Genomic DNA, 24,505 nt, shown 5'->3' on the forward strand with positions numbered 1-24,505 from the left:
TGAAAGACGTCCACCACATAAGCAGATGCTCCTTCTCCATGCACCTGTCTTCTGCCTGGAAGAGCATCTTCCCAGCCTTGGCCCCACAAGCGCTGCCTTTGGGCCAGCTGCTTAAGTGTCGATGCCTTCCACCTCCAGGAAAGATGCTCCAGGGAGCTGCAGGCAGCTCAGGCAAAGCAACCTCAGTGTCCTGCCTCTCCCACCCAGCCACCAAGGCCAAGTCCTCTACTGCCTCCTTCCCCCCACAGCCCCAGGACCACAGGATGCCACCCCAAGTCCCCTGTCTCTCTCCAACTCCACTCCTATGGGCATCACTGACATTTCCCCTTGCTCTCAAAGCACACGGACCAAAGAAAGGAGGACCTCCACAATACTTGAAGAGAAAAACATGCCAGGAAGCCACCAGTGTCCCAGCACAGCAGACTGGGACCACACTGGTGGGACACAAGTGACAGGACAGGCTGGTGGATGGGGGATGCAGCCAGAGGAAGAAGGAAGCCGCAGAAGCCCGTCTCCCTCTGCCATGCCAAACGGCAGCTCCCATACCACAACCTCCATGCTGTGCCTGGGCGACTCAGAGTTGAAACACCCACAGAGGTTTTCCAAATGAGGAATGATGTGGGTGGGCATTGAATCCAGAGCCACCATTGCCAGCATCTCAGAGATCCCATAGGCAGCAAAAGGAATGAGAAGACAACACCCGGAGCAAAGGACAGTGCTAGCGGGATCATTTCCAGCGCTGCAGCATCCAGCTGCTGAGTTTCAGGGGGTGCAGGCAGCTGCCACGAAGGCTTCACACCCTCCTCCTCCTCCTCTCTGCTGGGGTAGTGACAGGAACAGAGGCAGAGGGCTGGGACAACCTGCAACCAGTGATCGCATCAAGCAGCTGAGCCAGCAGCCCTGCTCTGCTCCCCACCATGTCCCTGAGCGGGAGGGGGGATGCTAGCAGTGCTCTGGGGTTGCTCTGTCCCCTCCGGAGCAGGGTGGGCTCCAGGGAATGAGGAGGAGCACTTAGACCACAACAAGGCAGAGCCTGGAGCAACATGGCAGGAAAGGCTCACAGCCCAGTGAACACAAATGTGTAATGAGCACAGACACAGCAATGCGGGGAGATGCTGAATATGAAGGATTAAAAAAAAAAAAAAAAAAAAAAGGAGAAATTAATCTTATTTATAAGGTAGGACAGGTTTTTAACTCCAGCACACAGCTGCTGGAGGGGGGGGCTCAGCTTTGTGGGGTGGCTGCTGCTTTGATACAAATCAGGAGAGAAGGCTGGGCGCTTCCCGGTGATGGTGATGCCAAGAGTGCTCCTGTGAGCAGAAAGCCTCCGAGCAGGAACAGAGGCCACCTCTCGCCCCGAGTCCCCAGCTTCGGCAGGGCTCAGGCTCTCTGGCTGTTGGGAGCCATCCCTCTTGTCCCCCAGTTCCTTGCTCTTCTCCTGTGAGGCCATTGATGTGCCTGACCCCCTCCAGCCAAAAAGACCCTGAGGTACATTTTGGGGAGGGAGATGCTGCCAAAGCCAGGATGGAGCTACCTCCTGCCTGCAGAGATGGATGGAGCTGGGCTGGACGCTGCTGGCGAGCTCCCCTTGCCCGTCCTGGGATCTGGTGCTCACAGGAGATGTGGAGATGCCAGCGCTTGGTTGAATCCCATCCTGTCAAGCCCCATCTCCCACCACCCTTGTCCACAGTGCATGACTTCCCGGGAAGCACAGGGCTGTTGGGCAAGAGCTCAGTGAAAACACATCTCTTTTAATGCTTTTGGAACACAATGGATAAAGCAATACCTAAAAACTGTGGGATCTGTCTTGCACCTGCTTTCCAGAGTTGAGGATCATCCTGGCACCCTTCTGTGTCAGTCAGGGTGTTTCCTGGGAACAAAGCGCTGCTCCCCCGAGGCTCACCCCATCGATTTCTGCTTCATTAACCCCTTCTTTGCTCCCTGATGGATCTTTGCATCCAGCTTCCCTGTAAAGAGGGGATTAGAAAAAAAAAAAAAAAAACACACAACAAATTCTCATCACTCTTTATTTTTAAATGCTATTTGCAATGCAAATAAGCTGGAGGCAGCAAGGTCTCCTAGTTAGTGTGTTCCTGTCACATTCAATTATCATGCTTGAGGAGCCAGGCGTTTCCAGCCACCATGGCCTCCCTCTGCAGGCGTGACACCGGAGAGCCAGGGGCAAATATGTCCAACATGGCAAAGAGATGCTGAAGAGGGAGAAATTCAGCAAGGTGGAGAGTAAATTAACATCTAGTACTTGCCTGCCTGCCACTACCAGGGGGGAAACCGATCCCTTCGCTTGCCCGCAGGATGCATGTCAACACATTTGAAGGATATGGGAGACCATCAAGGAACATGTTGCAGTCATGTTTCTTCACAGTGTGGCAGAAAGCTGGGCTTGGGGACAATAAACCCTCAGCTTGGGGATGCTGATGCAATGGGGCACACAATGTCATGGGGACCAACTGCTCAGTGCTGCCAAGTGCCAGGTTGGCGGCGTCCAAGGCCACCAACTGGGAGGGCCATGCTGCCTTTGCCACTGGGCAGTGCCTCTGGGAGCCCAGGTGCCCATGGCCAGCTGCTCCAGTGGGACCCAGAGAAAGCCTCCCCTTGTCCTTCACAGCCCTTTGGTGGCTTTGCTGCCAGCTCCGCTTTCCTGCCTGGGAGAGGAGCAGGACACCAGAACACGAGATCTGGGGAACTCCTGTAGAAGAAGCCAAAAGCCAGGCATGGCAAGCAAGCCAGGAGGGAGATGTGCTGCCTCAGAGGAGCATCCCTGTACCCCTCTCCCTGTCTGTAAAAAAGCAAGCATGCTCCCGCTCTCCCAGGCAAAGCTCTCTCCTCCAAAAGGGAGAGGAAGAAAAGGAAAGTGACCTTAAGCGACACAGCACGGCAAAGACCCAGCCTCCCAGAGAAGCTCTGCTGTCAGCCAGCACAAGTCACCTCCTCTAATGCCATGTCTCCCTGGGAACTCGCCTCCCTGCTCCTGCTCCCCTGCATCTTCCCATCCTCCAAATGCCAGCCTCATCCTGCCTCTGTCTGTAGCTGAGAGCAGGGATGGGACTCCAACACAGACCCCATTCTGAGCTGGGGAGGGTGGCCCCAGTCCCTGGGGAGCATCTCTCACACCCATTGGGAGGGACATGGGGGTCCGCTGTGGTCACACCATCAGGAAGGTAGGCAAGAGGATCAGAGTTTAATCCTAAGGAGATGGACAGACAAGAGCCCATCCCAGCAAAATCCCAGTGAGGTGGATGGAGCCAGAGCTGGCAGCACTTCATCCAGGTCCCTCAGCATTATCCCTCGGGGGGATCAATCCTGGTACCACCCTGTGGGTGAAGCACAGCCCATGTGGTCTCTGGGACCACTACATTCCTCCAACCCAGCTACAGCACACAGTAGATCTAATCCCTGGTGGAGACAAGAACCACTAGGCTCCAAACCAGTCCCACTTTGGCCACTGCTCCAAAAACTGCCAGTAAATGCTCATGTGCCATGAGAAGCAGGTGCTTGTCCAGAGAAAATGGCTCCAAACCAGCCAGAGACCATCACCTTCTCTTCAAACCAAGAAAACTTCTCGATTTCAGCCCAACGAAGAGCCTGACAATACTTTTCCCAGCAGAGGTAGGTTACAAAACAGCTTTGCTCAGGATGTCCCACCAGGACAAAACAGCCTCCCTGAAACCAGTCTTCCTCCTTCAGCTTGGGTTTTGGGCCAGCCTTCCTCCTGTCTGAGCCTGAGAAGGAAGGAAGTTCAATGCACCAAAACCATAACACGTGTGAAAAAAGACATGAGCAACAGTTTGCAAGTCACCATGCCATATATCCCTAAACTGAAACACAGCTACGGTCAGGCTGAAATTAGGAGCAGAAACACCAGTCCGCAGCCCATGGGACACAAAATGCTGTCTGCAAAATTTCTCCACCATCACAAATGAGAAAACTAAAACTGAGGCCAAGCAAAAGGGCAAAACAGGGCATTAATGGGAGCATCTGTTTTCAGACAGCGTTCTTGTCCTGTGCCGTAGTTAGGAGGTGGAGGAGATCCAACATCCCCTCTGCCACCCTCTGTGGGAGAAGACTTCTCCTACCTGCCTAAGGGTGGGGAAGAAGCCCCCTCCTTGCAGTGGCTGGAAACAGCAATGGGCACCCTACGTGGCTGAGCCAGGACAGCCAGACTGTCTGGAAGCAGTGTGTCAGACCACTATGTCACCAAGCTGTGGGGTTTTTGGCAGGAGAAAGGCAGCAAGTTCACACTTTGCTCCATGCTCTGGTCCCCCATCACCAACACTGTGTCATCTCCAGGGCTAGAAGCTTCATATTTACCATGCCTGCCTGCTCCTCCTGGACCCCAAAAGTGATCAGAAGGCTCCTCTGCTCTGCCAGCTGGCAAACATAAAACACCACACAGGTAACCTTTAGGAAAAGGCTAAAAATAAGGCAACAGCCCCAGGGTCCCCTTCTTTTTCCACTCAATGATTTAAGGACTCTCATCTCACACTGTGACATGTCCCTTCACCCTCTCCTTTACACTCTTCCAGCCGTCGGCTGTTGAAGAGTGGCTTCTGAGCGATGCTTGAGGGAGGCTTCAGGGAAGCTTTGCCTGGATTCAAGGAAATCACCCCTGAGAACTGCCAGGAAGCTTTGTCCTCATGTGCTAAAACTAAGCAGGAATGTGTCTGGGGAAAGCCATGCTCCCAGATGCAACACAAACACAGTACTCATCCCTTCCACACAAACAATAACCCTGGCAGCAAAAATTGAGCTATGTTACTTCTTTTTTTCCCCTCCCCATGCTGCTAGAAACAACTAACTTGCAACAGAGAAGCATTCAGATGTCACTGTGGCAAGGTCCATGCTGTTATCTGGCAAGGAAAACCACTATGGCTTGGCTTCCCAACAAGACAAACTGGCATTTTGTCATGGTTTGAGCCAGGCTTCAAGAAGACCGGGGCAGCCGGTGAGCTCAGGTGGGGACATGAGCCAGCACCTTCCCCCTGCTCTGCTTCCAGCTTGGAGAATTAAGCTTTTGACTGCCTCAGATGTAATGCCAGCTCCTATTAAAACAGCGCCTTACTCCAATGAAAGGTCAAAGGTTTCCCTGCTCCTTCCCAAGGCTGTCACAAATATCACCCAGACAGACGATGTCCCCTCCGGGAGGTGAATATGCAACTCCACAGTCTCCCCTGCCGCTGCTCTCATGACAGCTCCTGTCGGGATGGAGGGCAGGAAAGGCAAGGCCAGCAGCAGGAGCGGGCAGCACAGCCAGCCGCCAGCACAGCCAGCTTCCTTCCAGGCTGTTAGACTGATCCTTCTCCAAGCAGGAAAGTGTCACAACACAAAGCAGACAACGTGACAGATGGGGAGGGGACTGGCAGCACCTGCACCCAGCGAGGCAGACAAGCAGAAGCTGGCTGCCCTGTGCTCACACCACACAGCAGCTTCCCCTTAGCCACCACCGGCTGAATGCAGGCAGATGTGGCAGTGAAGGGGCATGAGAGCACCTGTACAAGAGCAAGGAGAGGTTAAAACAAGGGGAAAAAAAAGAGGAAAAAAACCCGCAGCAGCTGCTCCAGCACGCCACAGCAATGAGGCTGTTCTACCACAGCAAAGATGTTTGCATCCTAAATAACTCGGTGCAGCCCTGCCTGCTCACTGGCACACCGGGAAAGACCTGTCCCTGCAGGAAGACAGTGCCACTAGCAAGATCCAAGTGCTGCAGCTCACCAAGCACCGTTTGTCACCATTGGCTGAACACACCTCCCAGTTGTTGCTACAAAGGCTGTGAAGAAACCAAAACGTTTTGCCTTCTCAGTACCCCGGCAGGGCACAAATACCCCCAATACCCAGGAAGAGACTGAAGCCGTGGGAGAATGGTGCTTCTCTGAGCACAGATGGGGAAAAAAAAGCCCTCAAAAACAACAGAAAAAAATCTTACACTGTGCTTCAAAAGCCCTTACCTAACTGGTACTGAGAAATACTGCCACCCCTCTGCTACTAGATAACTACTCCTAGAGAACCACACTGCAAATGAGAAAGAAAACCCAGTCATCAGCTCTGCTAAACAAACAGCCAAGACTATTTTTGCTTATGCTGCTTTTAGCCCATCAAATTAATTTTTCACATCCCCTGAAAGCGTGTACAGTGCCTTCCCCAGGCTGTGTGGTGGGGAGGCTGCTAATAAGGATGGAAGCTACTGCAGGCTCCCCAGCTGCTGCATCCCTCCTCCATCCTTTTTACAGCAGCGGGTAGGAATAACTGGCAGCCTGCAGAGGGGCTGGTGGCTCATAAAAGGGACTAACAACGCTGGCAAGCGGAGCACGGACAGATGCTGCGGTGGTTCCCTGCAACTCTGCCAGGACACCCCATCATGCTGGCCTACGGATGAAGAACATCCATCTGGCCCTGCAGCTCTTGCTGCTTCAAGTCCTCACCATCCTCACAGGCAAAAGGGTAATTTTGAACCACAGACAAGGAGCTAGCATGGGTCTGCCTGAGCATCACCGCACTGGCTCGTATCCTGACTCAGGCTGATGCCAGAAGCGGATCAGCTGCAGACACGAGCGCTCTTTGACTCCTGAGTGTTTGGAGAGGCAGGAAGAGGCATGTATTTAGAAGGAAGCAACATCTGGGGAAAGGGGAACCAAAGACAAAAAAAAATATTACAGATGTATTCAAGTCATTAAACAAACACCTACAGATCAAAGAGCACAGGGCAAAGGTTGCGAACTCATATGGCAAAGGCAAGCAGAGATGGTGATGAGAGCAGGCATGAAAGGCCAAGGGGGGCATCTGTGGAAACTTTACTACTTACAGATTTTGGGTTTTCCTTTGATGGGAAACTTCACAACCATCTCCTGGGGATTAGTGCAGATAAAGACAAATGGAGACCCAGACTCCTGGCTCAGATCCGGATACTGCAGAACACAGAGACACACAGAAAACAGAGTCAGGCGAACTGCCATGGGTTTGGAAAGAGCTCGACAATCAGGAGCAGAGAAATCATTATTTAAGAGATGGGTTATATCTAGGCTGTAGCAGCTCAGACTAAACCAGTTCAAGAACTTTCAATGAAAAAAACCCAAACACCCATTGCAGCTTTGGATCTCAATCAGTGAGCCCCTCTCTAAGTCTCTTCTCATCATGCCTCTGCTAGAGCTTGCTCCCTTTTCGAATCTGCTCACCAAGCTGCTTCCCTGTGTGCTCCTTAATCCTTCTCAGCCCCCTTTAGCACCAACCTGTGTTTCACTGCCTAGAAGGTGTGGTTTCACACTTGCCTTAAGCTGATCTAAAGCACGAGGCATCTAACAGAGAGGCGGCTGGGGATCCTGCCCTGCCAAGCTTGCCTTGCTTTGTGCTGGGACAAGCATGAGACCAATTTTCAGTCCAATGCATTCCCAGATTCAGCTGACCAGGGATGTAGGTACCCCCACTAAACCCCAGCCAGTCACGGGCAGCACACCAGCACCTCAACCGAAAGAGTTTGGCAAATCCAACAAAATGATGACCAGCGAAGGGTGGCCACCTCTTCTGTTGAAGCAGCTGTCCCAGCTACAGGTACTTCTACTACAGATACCCCACTTCTTCCCCACAAAGCTCAGTCCAAACACAAAGGCTCTGATATTTGGAGAATGGGCACCATCCTGCTGTGGGGGACACAGCCCTTGAGATTCCTCTGAATGTAAAGGGCAAGCAACAGAAAAATGCTTGCAACACACCAAGCTGATGGCTTGGAGAAGCCAGCCATCTCCACACAAGGCTGTCTGCAAACATGGAGTCTACAGAGAGATTTCACTGTGATGAAGACACAGGGGAATTTTAATAGGGAGAGAATAAACAGATTGTTTCTCTCATTAACCATGGGGAGAAAAAGGAGAGAAAAAAAACACTCAATGAGGGAAGTGCACCAAGGTCCTCTGGATGCAGCTCAGCCTCACTGGTGTTTAGAAGTGAAATGCAAGACAGTAATAAAAAAATGCATATGTCAACCATCACTTCAGATTCTCCATTAGCTACAATGCTGTGTTGACAGGGTCAGAGGTGACAGCATGCCATGAAGGTGCTCCAGCCCAGGAAACCCTGTTCAAACAGACTGCCAAAGTGGTTTTTTTTTCTTCCATGGGAAAAACTGCTGCTTTTTTTTTTTTTTTTTTCCTTTTCTCCCCTGCCTTTCTCAAGCAGATCTGTCAAGGCTGCTGTAGGGGACAGGATGCCAGACCAGATGGAGCAGCGTGTCCTGGCAAATCCCCCATTTGTTACTAACAAATGACTCCTAGGCTGAGTGTTTGAAAAGCTCTTACTGACCTGCCAAGATGAGTTTGGTTTTGCCCTGGAACAGCTGGGCATGGAGAGGGAAGCAGGGAGCAACCCACCCTCCCTGTGCTGTAGCAGGGTTTGGCAGCATTGCCAGCAGTTAGGGGATATTTACAGAAGCCTTACACTAGGATTGGATCAACCGGAGAAAGCATTTCCAGCCCCTCTCATTTTACAACAACGTGTAAGAGCTGTTCACCGAGCAAGAGAGAGAGAGAGATGTACGTGCACTTAGCTGCTCTGTACAACACCCGCGCTGGAGGAGAAAGAGCCACACTGATCTGCATTGCACGCGGACACCCTGCTGTACCAATCTGGGGTTGGACAGGTTTCTTCCTCCTTTTTTTTTTTTTTTTGGCTGAGCCACGTTACTTGACTTGCTTCCACTGCTCCATGTCAATGCCAAGGATTTTCATTTCCCATTTGCAGGGAAGGAGGATCTTGGAAGGTTAGAAAAAGCCAACGTGAATATCCCCCACCAACGCCTGGTAAGTGCAAAATGCTGGCACTGCCTTATTGCTCTCAGCATCACGCGGGTGACTAGTGGCCGCTCTGCAGCCAGAGGACCTGACCTACTCTGCAGCTCCCACAATAGCACAGCCTCTGAAGGTCACACCATAAAGCAGTGGGGTGTAAGTCACCATCCAAATCTGGTCGCAGAGATAGTCCATCCCCACTCTACTACATACGGTTCAACCAGTGGCTTCTTCAACCAGGTTGTGTGTCTGGAACCAGTGTGCCATAGAGGTCTTGCTGCCTGGAATACAGCTGCTTCCTCTATCTCCTCAGACACCATCTCCTAGGTGGACCTGGACATCACCATGTCCCCCCCACACACACACCTTACAATCCCCCACACAAGGAACATTCCCTTAACAAGCACCCTGGCATCAGCAGTAAAAGCAACAGTCAGGTTGGTTTCTCCACTGACAGCTTTCATCCAAAACCAGGATCAAACCTTCAGCTCCAAAAGCTTCCAGCTCAATCCAATCCCAAGGCTGAGGCGGATGCCACAGCTGTGACTTGGGTTTACACTTCCACACTGCAGCCTTTTATCTTTGCTCACAGGGTACATTTCTGTATGTGTGCCAAATCTGTTCACGTCTTACATTTTAAAAGCCTTGGTCCTTCCTCTGGCATCTCACTCCTGGGAGGCAGGGAAGGAGCCTCTTATCAAGCTGCTACATTTAAGGCTTCCTATTGTAGGGAAACATCTTATCCCATCCTGGTAAACAACAAAAGCAGAATATTCCTGCCTGCCAGAGGTGAGAAAAAGCTGTAACCCTTTCCTCTGCCTAGAGACAAGATGCTCCCAGGTGGAGAGATGAGACTGAGCTCCCACAAGATGCTGAGCCAATCTAATGTCCAGGCTCCCCTCTTCCCCCAGTCCCTGCCACAAGTTAATTCTCCTCATTCACCTGCAGAAATTTAGGGAGTTTTTGGGTAAAGTCAGTTTTCTGCCAGGTTAATGGACCAAACTGCTCAAAGAAGGGTCCAGCGAAGCAGGTGAACAGCAGGAGCGTGTGGCCAGGGGCTGGTAGGAACAGAGACTCCTCTTGGAGAGCAGCAAAAAATTAGATGTGCCTGCTGCACCCTTGAAACCACTGCCTGCAAACTGAATAGAGAAACAGCCAGATATGATTTTGCCACACATCATGAGGACCATGACCACAGCCTCTCCCCAGCACACCTATAACTAGCTGCCAATATTTCACATTTAGAAACCACCTCCATGGACCTTATTCCCTAGAGGTCACTGGAGCTGTTAGTATTTCCTTCCCAAAATTCGTTGTTATTTAGTCCCTTAAACAGTGCTTGCTCTTAATGTCATGCATGACCACCATGAGCAACATCACCTTAGCCACCACCAACTGTATCTACGCTATCTGCTCTGGTCATAACAGGACCAAGACAGACAGCATCTGAATGGCAGCACTCCTCCACCTCTGTGGCTCTTTCTGCAGCTTAGCTAGGACATCGGTACCTACCTGCCCTGTGCCAAAGATGCCTCTCCTATTGGCAGCTACTCAGCTGGCTTCTGGTCTCAGCAGAGATGCTGCCACCAAAACACCAAACACGTTCTTGTCCCCATTACATTTTCCAAAGCTGCCCAAGTGTCTAACAAGTAAAAAACCTAATTTCTCAATGTCGCTGCTGTAAGACTTCAGCCAAATCACTCTACAATTTGCAACGTGGTAAGTTTAGCAGAGGGAGAACAAACTTACTCCCAACTGCTACACCCCACAAGACAGCAACCACTGTCTGAGACTTGTAGTAAAAGTCCAAAAGGCACATCTACTGAGCCAGAGAGAGAAGGCAGAGCGTATCCCCAGTAAAGAGGATCTGCAACAGCAGTTTTTTAAATAAAAGGTCATCTTGGAGAGAAACACTCTCCCTCTCTACTGGAGACCAAGAATCAAAACCAGCCAGGAGTCTGATGGGAGATGTTCCTTCTTAATTTCAATGGCACTCATCATTATAATCTTGAGGGTGTAAATAAGACAGGTGCCAGTACTCCAGGCTTTGACACTGCCTCTACTAGGAAGCAAGTTAGCATTTAGGAGAAGATGGTTAAAAAGGCTTTCTACAGCAAATATAGTCCAGAGGCCAGGTTGTCCCTGAAGAAGAAAACCCACCCTCCTCCAATCCTGCAGAGGAGCAGGAAAGCTTGAAGGAGAGGGCTTATGCAATATAACTATGGTGTAAAAAAAAAAAAAGAATGATTCAGCCTCCTTTCAGACCTTCTGCCACCTTGTAGCAGGCTTGCAACGAGACAGTTTGGAGGACGGTGGGCTCCGTGGGCTGCGAACAGCAGGCACAGCTTACCAACTGCTGCTCCAGCCCACTGCTTCACACAGTCAAAAACCCCACGTATACTCTCCATACATTGGCATCCACGCAACCACCACCCTCCCTGCTCGACCCATCTCTGCGACCACGCTGGTTGGGCTCCAGTTTGCTGCTAACAGGTTTGTAAGACCCTAGCTGTGAAGAGATTAGCGGGGGGAGGCAGGGGGGAAGGCAGCTTAACACACAGAAAGAGCTTGAGGTTAAATGTAGCATCTGAGTACAAGCTGGAAAAGGGAGCTGAGCACTGAGCTCCTCCAAAAACTGGCCGTCAGACCCACCCTCACATTCACCCTGACTCTGGAGCTAGCGCTTTGAACATATATTAAGTGGCTATCAGATGTCCCCAACAGCCACCCCAAGCAAGCTGCAAGCAGGGATAATTGCTAATGAATGTTCCCTACACTTTGTTTTCACTATCCCTCATCTCCCATCACCAGCTCATCACCACCAGAAATAGCAGCAGGGCTGTCAGTCTCCCCACTCCACAGCCCACAGCAAAAGAGCAAAGGAGGGGACAAGCCAGCTTGGAGCCAAGAGAGACACAAACTCACCTTCTCTGACACTTGAGAAAAACAAAAAGTCCTGCTAATTCCCCCCACTCCAAATCTGTTAAAGTAAGTATTTTTGTTTTTCTGATTTGGGTAAAGCCTGCAGCAGGATGCAGGGGCCATGCAGGCTTGCCCAGCATTGCTGGTAACAATGCAGAGCTCGGGACCCTTAGCTTGTCCCAATTCTGTCTCAGCAGTAGAAAAAAAAAAAAAAAACAAACACAGAGAAGGGCTGTCCTGAGCCCCTTGATTTCTTCACCCCTCCCCAATAAGCCATGTTCACATGAACCAAAGGCAGGGGAACTGAAAGAGCCGAAGCAAAACATGCCGGGAGGGAGCCAAACCATCACTAACAAGATGAGCTCTGCTCTGGTGCATCCAAGGAAGGAACAAAGGCACCACATGCAACGGAGCAGCAGCTCCACGCAGCACAAAGCCAAAACACTCCCCAGCAGCTTCGTTAACGACCTTTCAAGAGCATCTTTTGCTCTCATTAAGGTCTCCAGACACAAAAGGACACAAGTAAATGCAGTGCAAGAGACCAAATGCTAACACCGGCTGGGAATGGCCCCGGCGTTTTATACATGCTGGCCTACAGAGCCCTGCAATGCAGCCTGAGCTCTCCTCTGCTCTTCTTGCCCATTGAGCGTGCGAGTGCACAGCCCCAGTGCGCATCTCGGTTAGCCAGAGTGTGGCAGAGAATTGCACGCTGGAACCTGTAGTCCTCTGTTGGGTCACCACCATCCTCTCCATCTTAGAGCTGCCAGGGTGGTGGCCTTGGGGCATGGGCACCGAATGGCAAGGAGGTGGTAGAGATGTTCTGCAAGGTTAATAATGGAAAGGGTTGAATCATTTTCCTGGCATGTCTCCTCGGTGAACAACAGGGGAAATACAGCTCACTGCCAGGCAGCACTGGGCCAGGACACCAGCTCCAGCCTTCACTTCCCCACTGCTCTCCAAGACCTTCGAAATAAAAGAGGCAGCACTGGAAAGCAATGCTGTCTGGAAAGAATAAAAGCAAGCAGAGCCCATGTGTTGGCAAGAGAGCTCACCGTAAAATGCATTCAAAGGGAAAAAAAAATAATCTTGGCAGAGACTGCGTCCCCTCTGAAAGAGCAGGGCTGCTGTAACAAGCAGTGGCAATAAATCAGCTTTCTCCAGCAGGCAAAAACATGCACTAGGCTCTTCCCCAGGCGTTAGGAGAAGCCCCAGGGCCATGTGCAAAGGAGAGGAGTGGGATGAGAGGCATCCCCCTGGGAGCCAGGCACAACTTCCTTCACCCCGTTTTCTCAGTGATTTGTGGGAAAGGCTGATCCACTCTTCTTTCATGCCTCATAAGCTTCATAGCTGTCAGACCAACATAACAGGTAATTAACTACTAAACAGCCATTTTCTCCTCCTCTCCGGAGGGAAATTGCTCACCATCCAGCTAGAAAATGTTTCTTTAGTGGTTTGCAAAAGGGAAAAGAAAGTCAAGAGTTTCTGGTGAGCAACAGGGGTGCCACAGCCAAAGAGGGGCATTTGCAGCAATGCCAGTAACACAGATACAGGGAAACAGGAAAAATGGAGCCATCAAAAATTAGAAAGATGATGATTATCCAGTTGTGGGCATCGGGCAAGCTCCCCGATTCCAGTTCCGGCACCACCAGTAGTAACCCTGGTTCCTGCCCGCAGCTACCCCACAGACCTGCTGGGGTATAGCTACAGCAAAAATTGATCCAGTGCTTGGAGCTCAGTTACTGGCTCTGTGGTCCATCTGCAGGTAGGAGTTACTTCATATCAAAAGGAAAAAAAAAAAAGTTCTATTCCTCTCACAGTCTGCAGGAGCAGCCTTCAGGAACCACTGTGCCTAAGCCACATCCGTCCTTGTTGCTTTTCCAAGGAGAGTGGTGTTGAAGCATCGTTTCCCCATCTGTTGTTCTAACAGTGGTAGTCTACATCGCCTGTTTACAAGTACATCCACTTTTGGGGATTATCTAGCCAATTTTTCCAACTCGACCTTCACCTCGAAGTGCTCCAGAGCACATTCAAACCAAAGGTGACACCCAACTGGCAACAGAAGCCATCACCTGAGCCAGGAAATCCAGTTTTGCCGCTGTTCTGTGTCACCTTCTCCTGATTCAGACCCCCGGTTTTGTGAAGAGCCTGCAGAGCACCAAGTGCCTCACTTCAACATTTGATCTCCCCTCATGACGTGGTCTTCCATCACACTTTCAAATTCAAGCATGCTTTCAAGCATCATCTTTTAAGGACTCGTTCCCTCTGCCTTAGCACAGGCCAGTCAGCCTTTTGCCCGTGAGAAGCATAACTTTTTCCTAAAAAAACCCAAAGCAGATTCAACTTTCTAGAAATGCCAAATTTTCTAGCCTGAGGCAGAAACATGTGAACATGCACCCGAGAAACTCTACACACTGCCCTCGGGCCCAGAAGACCACATGGATGCAGATAAACCACTCCACAGAGGCTGAGTCGGTGAGTTAGAAAAGCAATATGCATCAACATTCAATCCGAATCAACAGAACAGGCAAAAAGAATAAAAGCAGGATCACAAAGAAACACAAACAAAAGCCGGCAGCCAAACTTTTGTTTGAAAGCCTGTCAGGTCTAGACTGCAACGCGTGAGGAAGGAACAGCTCGAAACCACAGCTGCTAATGGTTATGGATTTGGCAATCAAAATGTCTTTGTTAAAAAAAAAAAAAAAGTTAACTGCCTTACTATTGAGGTTACAAACCGCAGCCTTGATGCATTGTTGCAGTCAACATCCTCCCTGCTGTTTTTGAGAGCTTACATCTGCTGCTGGCAGATCATGTGCTGGCATAGGCTCCCTTTGAGAGGATGCACAAGGAATTTTGCTAGCCTGCCTTCCTTTCCCCTTCTTCCCACATGATGCCTGTCAGTCCTTGCCTGCTCTGCCCCTTGCACGCTTAGCTGGTACACAATCAGATCCAGACACAGCAGGCTGGGATCGCCACAGGATCCTTCCCCCAGCCAGTCGGATCCATCTGGTGGGTATTCTCCACATCCCAGCCTTGAGCCCAGCTCTCATCGTGTTCCTACACCACAAACTGTACTTGGATTCAAAGGGCAGGGGAAGCAATAAAAATGTAGTAAGAAATAACAGGACTTTGAAATGTAGATTTAATATTCAAACTTGTGCTAGTGTACTCAGATTTTAAAACGCTCAGCATTCTGCCAGGGCTCGAGTCTGCAGAGAGACCCAGAGGACTCAGTGATGCCAGCAAACACTAGGCACACTGCACCCCCCCTGCTCTTCCTGAACTGGCATCACAGGACTTACAGCCACCAACACCCTTCTGTGGCTCAAATCCCAGCCTGAGAAAACACCTGCCCACGGTAAACCCTGGAAGCAGGGCAAGAAGGGCTTGAGACATTTATAGAGTGCCTAACAACCGTCGGGGGGAAACTGGGTGGACTTGGAAAAATGCTCAGTAGTGTACTAGGCTCAGCTGAAAAAGCAGTTTTCATTCTGCTGTACCAAGGGACAGCAGAGGCAGGCCTAACCTCTGCTGCAAAGCAGCCCCACTGCCCACGCTGTCTGACAAGGCCTGGCAAGGAGGAGGGAAGAGGCAATGGGGAGGAGGAGACCAGGGGAAACCAGGGCACCTGCTTCTAGTTCAAGCAGCTCACAGTGCCTGCACCCTGCCAGATACAGTCAGACAGCTTCAATCAGCTTCATAAAGTCCTTTCATAGACCAAGACTTGCAAAGCAAAGGGGTAAAATAGCACAGCCGAGCACAGCAGGTGACGGAGATCAACTGAACTTTGGAAAAAACCTAACTCTGGTGAACCCAGCCTTGTGCAGATAAGGCATCTGCATGCCTGCCCTGGTTTACTTCGGCAGCCACCACCCCCCACACAGACCCTTGCTGCTACTCCCCAAGGAGGCACGATGCTGTTGGCTGCTTCCAGCTGTTGATTCAATCCCACCAGCATGATGGGTTTTCTCACAGCCCAACGTGTGGCAGAGCCAGGATACGCATCTGAGCGACCGGTCTGTTCAGGGTTATGAAATCGATGACATGCTGATGAAAGCTTAAGCAAGCACAGTCCTTCAGCATTCATACATTTACCGCAGTGGTTGTATTTTATAGCTTCCAGCTCCCCCATCATTTGGGGTCACCACCTAAAGGGTAGTCAAGGCTCAACCTGGTGGAGCTACAACTGGACAGAGAGGGTATGGGGCACCTGAGCAGCAGCTCAAGGTCAGTTTTACCTAACCCTCAGTTTCAAGATTAAATAAAAACCCAAACACCAAGAAGGCAGCAAGTATCAGTGACCACATCTGAAAGAAGAGAAAAAGAACCCCTGACTGGTTTGCTCAAATGGTAGCAGAGGCTAAGTCCACAGTCATCATTAATTAAGTCATATGCTTCAGCCTTGGCTTGTTTTTTTCCCCAGGGTCTAGGAAACCAGAGGAGAGGGCAAGCTAGCCTCTATCATTCGATTTCTTTGGCATGTTAATGCATTCCTAAATTAATCATCATCAAGTGACAATCTCTCCTTCATCTTAACAGACTGAGCAGTGGCCTCAGTAAACCTGCTGGCTTATGTAAGTCAGCTGGAGCCTTAGAAGAGTCTCTGATGAAAACCATAGCACTTCACATAAGGAAAAACTCCCCAGACTCTTACCGTCTATAATCCAAACCAGCTGCATGCCTGCTCTGCTGTGCTCCTAGAACCACGAACCAAGGGGGCTTTATGCGGTAAGAAACCGAATAAAGAGCTGCATCACCCGTAGGTCCCTGCAAGCCAGACTAATGCCTAGTACCACTTGATCTGGCATCAGGCTACACGCAAAAGACAAATTCAGCTAAGGAGAATTCAAAGAACCTGTAAAGTTCAAAGACTTTTCATCAGCTGCAATCATTAACAGCCACGTAGATTGCTGCAGAAGGAAGCATATCTGATCTAGCCTTCAAAACCCTGCTAAAAATCATTCATCGGTTGAGGTGCAGTAAGTAAGCCTCAGGAATGAAAAGGTAAATATCCCACTGGGGGGGGGGGGGGGAGCAAAGGTGCCAGTAAAGCCACAGCACTGCACAAACAAGCATTTGTCTTGCTCCAAGCCTAGACTAGGAAACCTATACTTTAGGGAGAAGGTCCTCACAAAAACTCTCTACATATTTATACTGTTGTTCGAAGTACACATCAAAGTATATGTTTGTGTTTCTCCCTCTCATTAACTTCTTTCTTAGGAAATTATTACCAAGGGGCTATTGTCCCTTTATTTGGAGATAATCTAAACAGGCACCTTCTGGAGTCTAAATATAGAAAATTTCTACCCTTATTCCTCACTCCTATTTGAGAATTTAAAGCGAGTCCTTTATGTATGCTTGGCACCTGAGTCTCTTTTGGGTTTTTTGCTGTTATTTTCACTGGGGAGGGAAGAGGAGGGCAAGAGATTAAATGCAAATTTCCTGAGAGGGAAAAATGGAGCCTATTTAAATGATAGTTGCAATCTCATGGCACAAAAATAGCTTAGACATGCTCCCTTGTGCAGATTTAGGACATTAAGTGATCACCTAGAAATGAAAAATAAACACTTTACTCCCGTCAAACATAATTATCCAATATTTCAGCCCGAGATAATAGCTACATCTAGATATTGGCATGTGTGCATGCTTGCATTCAAAGTAAGTCCAAACACACCTATCAACTACTAAAATAGCAGCAGCGGAAATGTTCTTTTTTCCAGTTAAAGTAATAGTCTCTCAGATCAAAGTCATTAGCAAAATGAACATGGACTTCAGAGCACATTAAAACAGCATAAATGTAAATACTTCCCTGCTTACTTTAGACTCTTGCCAAGCCCTGCCTGCACCATCCCATGTTTCCCCAGTGAGCACTGCTGAAGTCACCGACACCTCATGCAGGAAAAGAAAGGCAGCTCCTTGCTCTGCTCAAGGTGTTGGTGACGTCAGCCCCAGAGCAAGGAAAAGCCGCCGTCAACGCTCAGATCTCAACAGGGGGAAAAAAGTTTCCAGGTCACCTTTAGCGCCGAAATGCATAACAAAGCAATCATTCTGGTCTCAACCAAGGCTTTTTGGGTGGCTGCCATGAAGAGAAGGAAATGAGCCCAGAACACGCTCTGAGGAGGTGCAAGATGCGCAAAGCTCAACTGGAAATACTGAGATTTAAGAGCCACACAGAGGGATCTCCTGGCAGCAACCAACCACCCGCTCTGAGCAGCAGGGCTGAATTCAGAAAGCAGCTTTTCCTTCAGTCCCCTGTGAACAAAGCAGGTGACACTCTATACCTGGGGTGGAGTTTTCTACCTGACATCCTAGGCCAGCTTCAGTCCAAAGATCACAGCTTTGAGCAGTAAAGTTAGGTGTAAATAACCTCTGCCAGGGAAGCACTGCTCTATTTTCCATGTGGAAAAGAGACCCAGAGGAATGGATTTAACTAGTTCATGAAGTAGCACAGCTGGGATTAGGGCAATGTCATCTGATGTGATGCTGATTTTAATCACAAGGACATCTCTTCTCTGCTCTTCCTCTGCTCCCCACCAGCTACTGCACACAAGATCCTGTACTGCCATCACTTCTCACACAGCCCTGAAGATCTGCAAACCACTTCAATAACATCAGTTGGGTTTCAAATATTTTATGTAGGGCAGAGCTGCAAGACTGACCCCTCTGAAGGGGTTATGCAAGGCCAGACTTACATGTCTGATTATAATGCAGATAAATAACCAGTCCCTAACGATAACGCAAGCTCTTGGGGCAGGGACTTGGTCCAAGTCTGTTGGTGCAGCATCCAACAAAATGGACCATCACTACTTGATCTTGTTTTTATTGAGCACAATTTTATATATATATAAGTTAAATGAGGATAATGATAGAAAAATACCAACAGGGTGCCACTAACATCTTCATTAGCAACCTGAGAGAGGATGCAAATAGCAACGGAATTAAATCTGCAGATGATACTGAATAGGGAGTGGGTGACAGCATCAAAAGGATTGAGGAGGGACAGACCAGGAAGAGTCTCCCTTGCCTACAGGAACAAATGGTCACAAGAGTCAAAACAATCTTCCATGGCTGCTGGAAAAGGCAGGACCACCACCAAAAGACAATAAGCAAGACAGAGAACCATTTCATCTTTGGGTGGTGGGTGTAATCTGTAAATGTGGCTTGCCCTGCACTTGTGACATGATTTCTTCTGGAAAATGCAGAAGCTTCAAATACAAGTTGGTGAAGAGGGTCAAAGCACAGAGCCCAAAAAGAGCTCTGCAGTGGCTTAGTCTCCAAGAGGTCTCTGCTGCTGTATCACACTACCTCGCTTGCTAACGTATTGCAGATCTTTAGAGAACAGTCAATGTTTTTTGCACACAATAAGTGGCAAAACCACATCATCTTCCCTTCCCTCTCCCCCTGAAGCTAGAAGGAGTCTTTGTACACTGAGCAATGGCTGGATTACACTGCTGACAAGTGGCTTTGATGCTGGCTGCTGATGAACCTGGACTGAATCATCAGCATGAGCAACAGGGATTTCCTACTCCCAGCAAAATCCAACACAGATATCGGAGCTGGCAGCGCACACTTCTTCATCTTGCTAGCATTTGCAATTAAATTAATCTCAGCTTCCTTTAGATGCACTTGCTGCTCATGACAGTCCACAAAAACCTACATTTCCTCATAAAACAACTTCAGAAAGATGCTCAGATCTCTGAATTCGATCTTACAAGCTAGGGAAATGAACACTGCATAAAGCAATCCTGGGGGGAAAATGGACAAAATCACTGTAAAAAGGCAACAAGTTGGGAATTATAAATAGTTTGGAATATGGGAGCAGCAAAAAGCCAGTGAAATATAAAAGAAGTGCCATGGCACTGAGAACAGAGGTAAGTCTCTTGCCAATAGGTCTGAGAAAGAGTGCTCCTGGAATACACTACCCTTCCTTTAGTGCCTCTGTGGCCAAGCAGTGCCAGCAAACTGGGAGGAATTTATAGAGAACATAGCAAATTGTGAGGCTCCTCTATGGGAAGACTAAAAGCTAGTTATCTACAACACAATTTCCAGATTGCAAGAAGCTATTGTAAAGTTGCAGCCATTTTACCAATGCCTGAAGAACATACCCATGAAGAAAAAAAAGGAATTGTTAAAGAGAAAAGTTTGCAAGAGACCAGGACGTACTTTTCCACCACTGTTACAGGCAGTGGTAGAAGGGGCGAGTATCTCCATTTAAGACCAAACTGCATATTAGTGGATGCTACCGAAGAAACACCCTACACTAGCCCCAGTGTCCTTTCCTCTTCTCCCTCCCAAGGCTTGCTCCCATCCAAGGCCAAATACTCCTGCAGATTCCATTGTATTCCAGTCTCAAAGCTCCCTCTGCTGCTCGTACTCCAACCTCCTCCGCTTTCTGCCCATGACTAAGAGACGCAACCTCATCAGAAATACTCTTTATCTCTAGTTTCAAGGTATCTCTCTCTGCTAAAAAACCTCACAGGGTTTGGGAAAGCTAGGAAAGCACTTCACAAGAAACAGCCCGCAGCTGCTGATGCCTCTCCAACCCTTCATGGAAAGAAGATGCCCAGCAGCCTGGTGTGTCCTCCTCCTCTATCCCAAGGAATCCATTTATTCCATCTCACAAGATGGTCTTGGTTCACTATCAAGCCCTACATGGTCTGGTGATTTACATGGTCTGGTGATTCCCATATAGACCAAACCTGACTCCTACAAGAAGCAGTCGAGTGAACAGGCATCAAAGGGTATCAGGAAGAGCTGTGCTGTGCTTGGTACTCAACATAGGCTTTGTAAGTTAATAAAACACACCCTAAGGAAAGCTGCTGCTCCAGATTTTGGGCATGGAGTCAGTCACACCATCACAGACTCAGACCTCAGGAGGTCTCTAGTCCAACCTCCCGATCAAAGCAGGGTCAACACAGAATTCAGACGAGGCTTTGTCTTGTTGGATCTTAAAAATCGTCATGGGTAGAGACTGCACAAACCCTCTAGGCAATGCCTGCTCCATTCCTTGGCTGTCCTCATGGGGAATTTTTTTCTTAAGTCACATTGAACCCTCCCCTTTCAATTTATGACCTCTCTCAATTTATTGTCTCTCATCCTCTTGCTGTGTACATCAGCAAAGAGCCTGGCTCTCTCTCTCTATAATCTCCTTGCAGGAAGTGGAATGTCTTTCTTCTTCCCCTGCCTCTCTTCAGAGGGCACATGCTCCAGCCCCCAACCATCCTGGTGGCCTCCACTGGATGCACTCGCAGTTTACCAACATCTTTTTTGCAACCACAGAATTCCAGATGTAGTTTGCAAAGAGGAGTAATTACTTCTACTGGCCATAGTGGGCCATCATGCCACCAGACCTCCCTGCTGCCAGGGCTCCTGTTAGCTCGCTGGCTGCCAAGATCCCCAGTGCCTCTTCAGCAAAGCCACTCCCCAGCACTGATGCAGGGGGTTAGTTCACCCCAGGTGCAGGGATTGGTGTTGAGCCTTCAGGAATATCATTCCAGCCCTTTCCTCCAGCCTGTCAAGGTTCCTCTGAATGGCAGCCCTGCTGCTGAGCATACCCACTGCTCCCCCAAAGAGCAGCATTCGCAAACTCATTGTGGGGCACTCCACCTACCCCTCCAGGTCATGGCTAAATGTATTAAATAGAAGTTAGAGGAAAAAGCCCTGATAAACACCACTTCCAAAGAGATTATGAGGCAACCACCACTGCACTTTGAAGCCCGATGACCCAGCCAGCTGTCGACCCTTGAAGTCCACCCACCCAGACTATAATGCCTCATCTTGGATGCATGCATGCATGCTGTAGGAGACCAAGCTAAAAGTTTGTACAAAGTAAAAGATATTCACCACTAACTACTGGATCACAGAAGGTCATTGGGTTAGTCAAGCATGATTTTACCCTTAGGTAAATCCATACTGGCTGTTCCCAATGTCCTTCTCCTCCATGTGTCCAAAACTGGCTTCCAAGAGGAGTCGCTCTATGAATTTCCCACAGATAAAAGTGAAGCTGACCTGAAGTGTCCATGATCATCCCTCCTTCCCTTTTTAAAGATGGATGTAATTAAGTCACCTCCCTACAGTTATCAGGGTCCTATCCCGATCTCCATAATCTTTCCAAGGTAAGAGTGGCCTTACAAAGTCATGTACCACTCGGCACATTTGGGTGCACACCATCAGCATCCACAGGCTTGTATGCATGAGATTTCTCAAAAGATTCCTAATTCAATCTCCCTTCACTATGGGTAGTCCCTCTCCAATACCTCTAAGCACGAGACCTCTGGGAGATCTTGCTGGTGAAGCCTGAAGTGAAGAAGGCCTCAGTACCTCAAACTTAACCTGTGTTCCTGGTCACCAAATCACCTGCCTCATTCAGAAAAAGGCCACTTAAATGTCCCTTAACTGCCTTGGGAGTCTTGATCCACTGTAATCTCCAGCTGTCCCTCTCTCCCCTTGTATCTCAGGGCTCTGGATGTCCTCTCTGCAGGGTCTCCATGAAGACCCTGCGGCTCTTCTGTCCATCCTGCCTGGTGGGAGGGTGCTCACCTTTTCCCACAGTTCCTTCTCCTGGTGACTCAGTGCCCCAACCAGAGCACAGCTTTCACCGGTGAGGCCACTGTGACCTCCAGCTCCAGGAAGAAGCACCAAGCAGTTCCAGCAGCTACAGACACCTCTGCTTGGGCCAAGCTACCTCAGGGTAGCTGATCCTGCTGGCACCTCAGGGCCAGGGACAAGGTCCCATGGCACACCACCACCACTGCTGCAGTGGTCCACATTTCCACACTGTCTTGAGTTTTCAGGTCCCTTCATATCCTCTGCGACACAAATCACTGCAATAACTGCAAAGCCTCTGCTGGCTGTGCTCCGGGAGTGGTTTGCTGCATTCCAAAAGCAGCCAAACAGGTACTTGACCCTTCCTATTCCAGAGTCCTCCCTGAGATGGGAAGATCAGCATTGTTACACCCAGGGGTAGCAAAAAATTGCTGACTGGCTAGGCAAAACTTGGAGTAATTCCTTCCATTACAACCCCATGAAGCTTCTTCAAGAGAAACAATCAGCACTTTAGAAGCCATATCCAGGTAAGATGTAAGCTCCCAAGTTTGCCAAATGAGGATGAAACCCAGAAATTGACATTAATGCACTGGAGTCGCAGCAAGGGAAGCAACGACTGACATGTCATGCCCTTGCAGCATGGTCACTCAAGCTAGTCTTGGTTTAATCAAACAGGTGTCAGTGTTTATTGAAAAGGGTTTCAGAGTGGGTGAGAAACTCATTTCAACTAAACTACCTCACTGGCAGAGAGGCTGACGATGGATTTAGTCTGTGTTAGTCCACTGCTCCCTTCCACCCCTGCTGAAATGCATTTTCTATATATATTCTCCTTCTAGCCATACAAAACTGCATAATAGTTTTATCTCCTCTCAACACAGTCTAAAATCTCCATTCAATGTCTTCTCTAGAGCATCTCCTGGAGGAAGTTACACAACTTCAAGAGTTTGCTGGCTAACACAAGCTTGTAAAGGTTTATCTGCTATACTCACCTGCTCATTAAATTGCTCTTGTGATAAACAGTCGGTCATGTCCACACAGCCTAGGAGGCACCCCGAAGGATAATCGCTTGGAAAATCCACATCTGCATCAAAAGAAATATCTCTTCAGCAGGACCACATCCCCACACATGTAGCTGGGGTCTTCTAACCCCCAGATGCCTTTCCCTCTCCTCCATGCTATTCTACTTTTTGAGGTACAGGAAAACAAACAGCTATTTTAAAACCCTGTTGTTCTTTTTCCACCTCAGGATCTTCATCATGACAGAACTATGGTTGGGAGATGCAATTGTATATACATCTTTTCCTAGTCAGATTCTGACAGAGGAACATATAGTGCAGGAAGAGCTCTTTGCCCTGATGAGGACGCAGACAATCCTTTTGTATAACATTTAAACTAGATGACGTGCAGGAACACTGCACAAAAAGGCATGCAGTGCAGCCAACAGCATCCTCCTACCCACACGACAGAATAACATCTTCCTGAGAACCTGTGACTCTTCAATCCTGATTTCTGCAAGGTCAGAATACATGAAAAGCCTTTAACATCACTGTAAACAGACTGAAGCACAAGCCACTTCACACACAAGCAGGCACACACTTGACAGCTTGTTGCTTGAGCCAAGAATAAAATAAAAGTCCTCTGCCATCAAAAGCTATCACAAGATTCAGGTGCAATTGAACAGTGTTTGTGCTTGGAGTACATGACCAGCTAAAGGATGGAGTTGAAGTCTGCCACCATAACCACTCAGCTGACAAAATGCAGAAAGGATGAAGAGAATTTCAAGAACAGAAGGTTAAAAAGTGAAGCGGTAATAACTGCTCAGCAGAGAGGGCTTTCTCACACTACTCATTATGTGGCTCAATGTACCAAATAATACAAAGATCCAAGGAGAGAAGTTCACCTTTGCGGAGCAGCATTCTGTAGGTGGTCTCCAGTTCAGAGATTTCCTGAGGGGAAGGTCTTTTAGCAGTAGCTGCAATCCATAACCGCCCTCTATGAGATGTGTACCAGGTCCTGCCCTCCACCCTAGAGAACAAAGGAGAATTTATGACTTAAATTTCAGCAGAAATCACCCACATGGGCAGATTTTTCAATCGAATGTTTCGTTACGCAATTCCTGCTGCTAAGCTTTGCCCTAACTATTTAAACTCAAGCAACGTGTCAGGACTACAGAGAAAAGCTGAGATGGGCAACAAATAATGCCACAAGCAGAGCATGTCCTCACAGCTTTAAAGCAACAGCAAAAAAGG

At 48.9% G+C, this 24,505-nt stretch overlaps 2 protein-coding genes across 2 annotated transcripts in view; both read right to left on the minus strand.

The window, feature by feature from the left end:
* Window positions 1-1,897, minus strand: part of ZNF609 (zinc finger protein 609) — a 74,614-nt gene extending 72,717 nt beyond the window's left edge. The window contains exon 1 of the mRNA XM_040599583.1: window positions 1,787-1,897. The gene's annotated coding sequence lies outside the window, so the exon portion shown is untranslated. The remainder of the gene's footprint in view (window positions 1-1,786) is intronic.
* The window catches only part of TRIP4 (thyroid hormone receptor interactor 4), a 34,094-nt gene continuing 11,320 nt past the window's right edge, over window positions 1,732-24,505 (minus strand). The window contains exons 10-13 of the mRNA XM_040599584.1: window positions 24,157-24,281; window positions 23,246-23,337; window positions 6,818-6,920; window positions 1,732-1,967 (exon numbers count right to left, since the gene is read on the minus strand). Of these exons, the coding sequence (XP_040455518.1) occupies window positions 1,900-1,967; window positions 6,818-6,920; window positions 23,246-23,337; window positions 24,157-24,281 (388 nt within the window). The 3' untranslated portion in view covers window positions 1,732-1,899. The remainder of the gene's footprint in view (window positions 1,968-6,817; window positions 6,921-23,245; window positions 23,338-24,156; window positions 24,282-24,505) is intronic.

The sequence above is a fragment of the Falco naumanni genome, chromosome 7 (assembly GCF_017639655.2).
Source record: "Falco naumanni isolate bFalNau1 chromosome 7, bFalNau1.pat, whole genome shotgun sequence".
Lineage (NCBI taxonomy): Eukaryota > Metazoa > Chordata > Aves > Falconiformes > Falconidae > Falco > Falco naumanni.